Source organism: Heterocephalus glaber, unplaced genomic scaffold, assembly GCF_053883595.1.
Source record: "Heterocephalus glaber isolate CG9 unplaced genomic scaffold, H.glaber_assembly_v1.0 deba00001613, whole genome shotgun sequence".
Classification (NCBI taxonomy): Eukaryota; Metazoa; Chordata; class Mammalia; order Rodentia; family Bathyergidae; genus Heterocephalus; species Heterocephalus glaber.
In genome coordinates, this window is record NW_028258384.1 from 28,825,912 (window position 1) to 28,834,708 (window position 8,797).

At 46.8% G+C, this 8,797-nt stretch overlaps 1 protein-coding gene across 6 annotated transcripts; it reads left to right on the forward strand.

Moving 5' to 3' along the window:
• Positions 1-1,895: 1,895 nt before the first annotated feature.
• Gprasp2 (G protein-coupled receptor associated sorting protein 2) lies at positions 1,896-7,543 on the forward strand. 6 transcript variants are annotated; one of them, XM_087196692.1, is made up of 6 exons: positions 2,203-2,385; positions 2,923-3,057; positions 3,344-3,487; positions 3,610-3,681; positions 4,010-4,086; positions 4,376-7,543. In XM_087196692.1, exon 6 carries the CDS (start codon positions 4,695-4,697, stop codon positions 7,203-7,205), a length of 2,511 nt encoding a protein of 836 aa, XP_087052818.1. In that variant the 5' UTR covers positions 2,203-2,385; positions 2,923-3,057; positions 3,344-3,487; positions 3,610-3,681; positions 4,010-4,086; positions 4,376-4,694; the 3' UTR covers positions 7,206-7,543. The 6 variants fall into 6 exon arrangements, with proteins under 6 accessions (XP_087052815.1, XP_087052819.1, XP_087052818.1 ...); XM_087196691.1 differs by lacking the exon at positions 3,344-3,487 and adding an exon at positions 2,482-2,527 and having other exon boundaries at positions 2,208-2,385; XM_087196694.1 differs by lacking the exon at positions 2,203-2,385 and adding an exon at positions 2,745-2,839.
• The last annotated feature ends 1,254 nt before the right edge of the window (positions 7,544-8,797 follow it).

Genomic DNA, 8,797 nt, shown 5'->3' on the forward strand with positions numbered 1-8,797 from the left:
GACATGGAAATATATGAAAATCCATGGTGAAAATATGATTTCCTTTTCATCCAGTGGAGTAGCAGTGGTGTACAAAAAGAGTAACACAGCCCAATATTAGTCTAGTGGGTAATTACAAACATTTCTCTAGCAAAAAGAAAGAAGGGGGTGGTGGGTGGAATGGTTAAAATGGGGAGAGATCATCACAAACTTGATATTCCCAGAAAAGAATTAAGCTGAAGAATGTCAATAAAATAGACCTCATAAAAATGAAGAAAATATATGGTTTCCTACTACTGCCACAATGAATTCTAATCCTCCCATGGTATTCACATGAGATTGCTTAAAAGATCTCCACAGATACCAAAATCCACAGAAGCTAAGTCCCATATTCAAAGGAGCATAGTATTTGCATGTAATAAACACACAGCATGCCATACAATTTAAATTTTGTCTACATTATTCATTATAACTAATACAACATAGAATCTATGTAGATAAATGCTATGCTGTATAATTTTACGAATAAAGATCAGGAAAAAGTTTATACATGTTCAGTACTAATTTTTAATTCAAGTATCTATCATTGAGGTTTGGTTATATCAGCAGATCCAAGAACTCTGGACATGAAAGGGCAATTGTGTTGCAAATGTGGTGGCTTAAAATGATACAAATTTACTACTTTACAGTATTGGAGATTGGAAATTTAAAAGAAAAGCTCGCATTACAATGATATCAAGGGGTTGGCAGAGCTGTTTTCCTTCCTGGGTTTCGGGGGGGAGAATCTGTGTCTTTTCCAGCTTCTGTGGCTCCGAGATTCCCCTCTATCTTCAAAGCCAACAACGGCTTGTCTAGTTTTTCTAAGGCTGCTTCACTGGGACACTGTATCTTTGGCCTCCCTCCACACAGAGATTCTATAGAACCCTTGCAATTACATTGGCAAGGATAATCCAGCATAATTTTACGTTAAATGCAACTGACCAGCGACCTTCATTCCATCTGCAACCTTAATTGTCCTTTGCCAGGTAACATATGTTTTCATGTTCTAGGGGATAGTATGTGGATATCTTTTCGAGCCACATTATTCTGACAAACATGATGAGGGAGGCATTTCAATGAGTTTTTGAATGGACAGCAGCTACCGAATCAATTTTGTTGTGCCCCATTTGTCCCATGCAGCAAGCAGAGAAAAGAAGGGCTCAAGAGTAGAAGAATGGGGGGGTAAAGGAAAGGATTTAGAAACACTCAGAATTCCGACTTGAGAAAGGGAGTCCTTCACCTGGGAATGACTGGTGAGCCTAGACAGGTGGCTATGGCTGAGAGCCAAGCTGCTTCCAGTCTGCCTCACATTTCCACACTGCCAAATGTCATAAAGGCCTGGTCAGAATGGAAAGAGGAAACTTCAAAGAACAGTGGGTTGGGAGCCAGGACTGAGGTCCCACCTGGTGCCTGACACCTGGCCCTTGGGCAGCAAAGAAAGAGGACTGTATGACCCCTGCATGTCCTGACAGAGGAAGGCCTTCTTTCTTGGGTAACTGTGGGGACAGCAAAATGACTAAATGAATTCCCATTTGGAATGGAGAAACGATCAGGATGGCAGAAAGAATGACTCTTGGAGCAGACCAGTGGTTGGTTTCCTAGGGCTAGAGGTCTAGGTCAGCCTTCCTCTGAAAGAGGAGCAGGCACAGGCACGAGGGCCTTCCTCACCTTTCCGGAGAGGAGGCTGGAGAAGCAGTGAAAGACAAACATGGAAGAGCCTTCTCCTCTGTGTGTTGCGCAGTTATCGCCTCTCCCCCTCCACCCCCCCCCCCCCGCCAGGCCTGCAGTCCTTGGCAAACCCCCTCCCACTAGCGCCCAGAATGGAGGGGGTGTGGAGAGGAGGGGCCAGGCACTGGGCAGACTTCACTGCAGCTCACAGAGGGACGCTTTGGTATCCATCCGCTGCTGCCTCCAGCTCTGCTGCTGCCAACCTACCGACATTGCTGTCCCCCTCCCCGCGCAGCCCCGCAGCCCAGAGCCGCCCGCCAGTCCCATACGGTGTAGTAGCGTGGCAGACACCTTAGTGATCGGCACCTTAGGGCGCGCCAGGGACTACTGAGGCAGGCCGGCTCTAAGCCTCGCGTCAGACTGCGGCTGGCCCTGGCCCCGCCCACTTCCCTGTCGGAACTAAGGTGGGCCTGGGAGGGGGCGTGGAGCCCTTGCCCGCAGTATCCCTCCGCCCCCCTTCCCGACACCCTCGGGGCGAAGCGAGTGGTTTTTGCTGCAGCGCATCTTGCGCAGCAAGGGAGGGTTTGGTGCAGAGGTGTGGGAGCGGGATGCTCCTTTGCAATTCTGGTCACGCGGAAAGCTGAAAGCAGAAAGCGGTGGGAGCCGAGTGCAGAGCTGCCAGAGGAGAGGAGCGAACAGGTGAGGAGGGCTAGCCCGACATCCTGCGCTCTGAGCCCATAAAGGCAAGTGGGGGTGTGCTGGGGCGCGGGCTGGCCTTCCACCGTGCACCGGCAGCCCGGCAGGGAGGAGGCGAGCCGGCCGTAGCCGGTCCCGGAGAGAGGTGCGCAATATCTCTGGACCCCTGGCGGTGAGGAGGCCGTGAGCGGCGCGGGTCGGCCCTGGGCAGAGGGAGGCCAGAGAGGCTGTGTGGGGTCGTCCTGAGGCCAGCCGCTGGGACTGTTCTCCGGCCCGCTTCCCAGGCGCCCGCGCCCAGCCCTCCACGGTATCTGCCTGGAGAGGGCCGTGGCGGGGGGGGGGGGGGCGCTGCGGAAGAAATGGCGGCGCTGCAGATGGGGCCGGGGGCATCCGTGTAGGCCGCCGGGAAGACGTGGGGCTGGCGTGTGAACTCCGTGTCCAGCCCGGAGGGCGGAAGGTGAGTCACCTTTGCTGTCAGGCCCTGATTCCAGAACGGGGCCTGTTGGACCCCCGTGTCCAGGGTACTGTCCCTTCCCACAGGCTCCTGTTGATGTCAGAGACTCCTGTCTGCGCGGTAGGTCTGGTGAATTCAGACAGGCCACGGTGCGCATCTGTAGAGGAGAGGCTTGAGAAAGAGCAGGAGCAGGAGCAGGAAAATGGCCTGGAGCTTTGGAGGTGTGTGGGGTTGGGGGGTGGGCACCAGTCACTGAATGGAGACCCAGATAAGGGTGGGGTGACCGTGACCAGGGCGAATCAGGCTTCCGGTGGTGCCTCCTAATCTCATCTTTTCTAACAACGACCCAGGTATTTTCCTCACCTCCCCACACATACCTCGTGTGCCACAAATTGGGGGCCTGAAAAGATTGGCTTGTGGAGGGGGGTGATGAGGGAACGGTAAATAGAACTTCACAGCATGCTTTCTGGAATATGCTATGCCCCTCCCCTGTTTTATGGTGCACAGGGTAAGGGAATGTCGTACACCTAGTGGTGGATCATCAGAATTGGAGGTGGAAGTAAAGGGAAGAGTGATGAAGTTAAGAGAAGGCTTCTTACCTGTGGAACACTGCAACAGGGACCAGATAAAACAAGAATATTAAAGCAGCAGGTCCCCAAATCCTGAAAGAGATAACGTGGAGATTCCTGTCGTTGATGTTGGTCTGCCCACCAAGCTCAGCTGCTATCACTGTTTCCTGACTTGTCTTAACCTTTTCATCTGTTTGCCCATAGGCCTGCTTTAAGGCTGATCAGTTCTTCAGCAAAACAAAAGAGGAGGAGACGGGCTCAAATCTCTGGAGGCTGGTGAGAAGGGGGCCAATGCAGGGGACAGCTACTGACAAAGAGCTGTGGGTGGCTTTGATCCAAGTGGGCGTAGGACCACATACACTTTTACTTTCTGCTGCATTTTCACATTGCCACAGCATTCCTTGTCCTTTTCCTGCTAGATATAGGAATGTTGAGGTAGGTGTAGGTTGGACTGTGACTGGGAGAAGACCTGACAGCAAGAGATAGGACCCTTTAGAGAGATTAGACCCTTAAACTAAGAAAGAGAGAGATTTTCCTTGGGCCAGGGTACATGGTTATCTCCTAAGCACTCAGACTCCATTCTCTCCTGTATGTTTGTCTGTAGGACCCCTGCAGTTGGCTGTGGGGCTTAACACCACTTGAACAAAGAAAAGAGGTGGAAATTGCACCATACCCGTGCAGGTTTGTATGGGTGAGGGTTCACTTTTGGGTGGAGTAGTGGAGACCAGCCACTTGTGGTGGGGTCCAGGGGTGATTAGGGTCCCGTCGCGGGGCTTCTCTGCCTCTCCATTGTCAACACACTCCCTGACCATCTCCATACCTGTTTTGTAGCAGGCAAGAGGGACAGAGAGACTTTCTCAGTTTAATTTTTCCACCAGGCATTCACCACCAGTCTGTCTGTGTAGGTCTCTGCGTGAGGCAGCACAATTGGATGAGGGACTCAGTTCCCCATTTTGTTCTCTTTCCCTAGATCCACCTCCAGTGACAGCTCTGGTGGTGCTGGAGTTGCTGCTGGCCATCACCCTCAACGTGTCTGCACCGAGCCAGAAACCATCCAGCAATCCCCAACCTGGTTGCGCCTCATCTGCACTTTATCTGTATTATTGACTGAGATTTTGCTTGGGTAGGAGCCTGAGTAACTGCTGGACTTGTGATTGATTTTAAGTCTGCTTCACTTTATATCCTGCATCATCATATCAGTGTCAAGATACAGATCTGTGATAGATCTGTTGTAGTGACTGAGATTGTCATAGGGGAATTTAATTGAGCCTTTTCTGTTAACTTTTACTATGACTGGGGCAGAAGTTGAGCCTGGTGCCCAGGCAAAGCCTGAAAAGAAGGCTGGGGAAATGGGCATGGGAGGGCCTGAGCGAGAGAAAGAAGTCCCTTTGGTTGTCAGACCCAAAGTTAGACCCCAGACCCAGGTAACTCCTGGAGCAAAGCCGAAAACTGAGTCCAAGTCTGTGCCTGGGGCAAGGCCCAAAACTGAGTCACCAGCAATGGCTGGGTCAAGGCCCAAATCAGAGGCCTCAGCAATGGCTAGAGCAAGACCCAAAACTGACCCTCCAAAAGTGGCTAGGGCAAGGCCCAAAACTGGTGGGAAGGCAGTAGGTGGTGCACGTCCTAAGTCTGAGGCCAAGGCAACCCCTGGGGCAAGCCCTAAGGATGATGCTCTGGCATGGTCCCAGACTGAGTTTGGGGCCCATGCAATGTCACAGTCAGATGGAGCATCCCAGACTAATGCTGTCATCTGGCCACTGGTCAGTACTGATTCTGGGTCAGTTACTAAGTCTAAAGGCTCTTTGGATGCAGAAGTGGTCAAAGTGGACACTCAATCCTTTTCTGGCACTCAGGGCCAGACAGGACTCCAGCCCCGGTTTGGACAAAGGGAAGAGACTGCTGGGGGTTCTTGGTACTATCCCAGGCCCAGAGCCAGAGAGGAAGCTTCTAATGAATCTGGACTTTGGTCAGCAGATGAGACCTGTGCTGTGTCTTCTTTGTGGGCTGGAGAAGAAACTAGTATCAGATCATTGCCCAGGGAAGAGGCTAATACCAGGTCCAGGCATAGGGCTAAACATCAGACTAACCCCAAGTCCAAGCCCAGATCCAAGCAGGAGACCTATTTTGATTCTTGGTCTGGGTCTGAGGATGAGGCTGGCAATCCACTGTGCTTTGGGGCTGGGGAAAATACCAATAACTTGTTAAGGTCCAGAGTGAGAGAAGAGACAAATATCAGGTCCAAGCTCAGAACAAAGAGAGAGGACTGTTTTGAATCTGAGTCTGAAGATGAGTTCTATAAGGAGTCCTGGTTTTTGCCTGGAGAAGAGACCAATAGTAGATTCAGGCCCAGAGACAAGGAAGAGTCTAATGACACCTCTAAATCCAGGGCCCAGAAAGGTATTAAACACAATGATAGAGCCGAACAAGAGGCCAGGTATGAGGAGGAAGTCATTATTGAGTCCTGGTTCTGGGCAGAAAAAGAGGCCAGTTTGGAAGCTGGAGCTGCTGCAATTTGTGACTCTGAGTCAGGGGCTGAGGAGGGGGCCATTGGAGGATCCTTGTTCTGGACTGAAGAAAAGTCCAATTTGGGGGCTTTGGCCAGAGAAGAGGCGAGACCTGAGTCTGAAGAAGAGGCCATATTTGGATCCTGGTTCTGGGATAGAGATGAGGCCTGCTTTGACCTAAATCCTAGTCCTGTGTACAGGGCCAACTGCAGGTTTAGAGATGCAGTGGAGGAAGAACCTAGTGTATCAACCAGACCCCAAACCTGGGATGAGGTCACATTTCAATTCAAGCGTCCTTCTCGTGCGATTGGCTTCCCACCCATAACCTCTTTTAGAATTCCCGAAGGGTCTAATGAAGCGATTGAGGCAAATCCCAAGAACCTGGAAGGGGAAGAGGAAGAATTTTTGTTTGAACCTGATCCGCTTGAAACTGTGTTCCCATTTCGGTATGATCCTTCCTATCGGTCAGTCCAAGAAATTCGTGAACATCTTAAGATCAAGGAAGGTGTAGAGCCTGAGGATTGGTTCTGCAGCTGCATACAGTGTGAGCTTAAAATTGGGGCTGGAGAGTTCGAAGAACTCCTTCTATTAATGGACAGAATTCAGGATCCTTTTATTCAAGAAATCTCTAAAATTGCAATGGGTATGAGAAGTGCTTCTCAATTTACCCGGGATTTCATTCGGGATTCAGGCATTGTCTCTCTCATTGAAACATTGCTGAATTATCCGTCCTCCCGAGTTAGGACAAGTTTCTTGGAAAACATGGTTCACTTGGCTCCACCATATCCAAATCTAAATATGATTGAGACATTCATATGCCAAGTGTGTGAGGAAACCCTTGCTCATGGTGTGGATTCCCTTGAGCAAGTGACTGGAATAATGATGCTGAGGCACCTCACTATGACTACTGACTATCATACACTGATTGCCAATTATATGTCCGGGTTTCTTTCCTTATTAACCACAGGCAATGCAAGAACAAAGTTTCATGTTCTGAAAATGCTATTGAATTTGTCTGAAAATCTTAAGGTGGCAAAAAAACTATTCAGTGCCGAAGCTCTATCAGTATTCGTGGGTCTTTTTAACATAGAAGAGACGAATGATAACATTCAGATTGTTATTAAAATGTTTCAGAATATCAGTAATATTATAAGAAGTGGGGCATTGGCCTTCATTGATGAAGATTTCAGTCTTGAGCCACTTATTTCTGCATTCCATGAATTTGAGGAGTTGGCTAAGCAACTACAAGTCCAAATAGACAATCAGAATGATCCTGAGGTGGGACGACAGAGTTAATGTGGTTAATCTCCTGCTGCTGATCAGCCTTATGTTCCCAAAGAACCCTGAGTAGTACTTTAGTGTTCACAGTCTGGTTTTATGTTGTAACTTATATTTTTAATGCTGCTGTTAACTTGTTGAACTCTGTTTTAAGCTGGATTGTTTTGTGGATGCCAGATGAATATTAGAACTGAAAGTGTATTTGTTGATACTTGTCTTGCTGTGAAAATTGTGAAATTTTTTAGTGTTGAGCTTCCAATGACCTGAGTCATCTGAGTAAGCAGCCCTGCTATTCACTGTTTAAACGTGTGGTTCTCTACTGGAGTTTGTGTTTTCAATAAAGTTCTATGCTAAAATAGGCATAAATGACCCTTCACTTTAAAAATGAGGTGTAGATAAATTACACACAGTTAAAACCACAAGTAATTACTGGTGTGATGAACATATGTGCTCATTAGAAGATCCCATTCTTACATCTTAAGAAGGGAGAGATTACTGTGGGCTGTGATGCTGCAGGAATGGTTCAGAGAAGAGGGATCCACTTAAATTGGTCACTGAAGGATAGGATGAGACAAGTCATTCTTGGAAGTGGGCCATGGTGGTATGAAGAAAAGCATGTAATTAGTATTTTCAAGTAGCATAAATGTACACAGTATGCTTGAAATAGGTGGGAGGAGTTTAGTGAGTGATTCAGTTGGAAAGTTGGAATGAAGTCAATTCAAGGGAACTAAGCCAATTCTGCATATTTTACAATTCAAAGTACAGGTGTTACATCAGTGCCACCTAGAGGGTTAAAGACTCCCATTAAATGGACTCAGGGATAGGATTTTATCCTAGTTATGGAAATACCATGCAGCCATTGATATAATTATGTATAGATTGATGTATTGACATGAAATGACATGGACAGTGTTACATTCAGTGACCCAGAGAAGAATGTGGCATCATCTATGAAAAATTAGATCCTATTTTTAAAATATATATATAACTGCAATTTCTACACAACTTCAGTATGTCTTTCTAAGTAATTTCATATATTTTTCAGTTTGGAATAAAATTTATGTACCATATGTTCAGAGACGTACGTTGAGGAAATATACAAATTAATAAGCATACATCTAGTGCCTCAAGTTCTGGGTGGGGATGCTGGAAAGGATACAGTTATATAAATGAAACATAAGTGTTGTTAAAAATAATTCCTAAATGATAAATCATTTAGAAAATTTGTAAATGGATGAGATTTCAAAAAACAGCTTTTTAAATGAAATGTTTTAAAGAAAAACATTAAGTTAACTTTCTATTAGTGTGTTGATGGTAATACAATGGCAACTTTTTCACATGATTATTACATTCGAACAATCATAACATATCCTTTTTAGATGACAAAGTTCTGGAACTAGGCAGGGATAATGGGTGTACAACATTAATAATATGTTTAATGTCACTGAATTATACAAAATGTTTGAAATGGTAAGTTTACACTATATATATTTTATCACAATAAAAACCCATACCATACACTCAGGAGAATTTCTGAATTCAGGGATAAAGTTGAAGAGGTACTCTAAACTTGTGTGAAATACAGATATTTTATTCTTTTTAAACCTGGG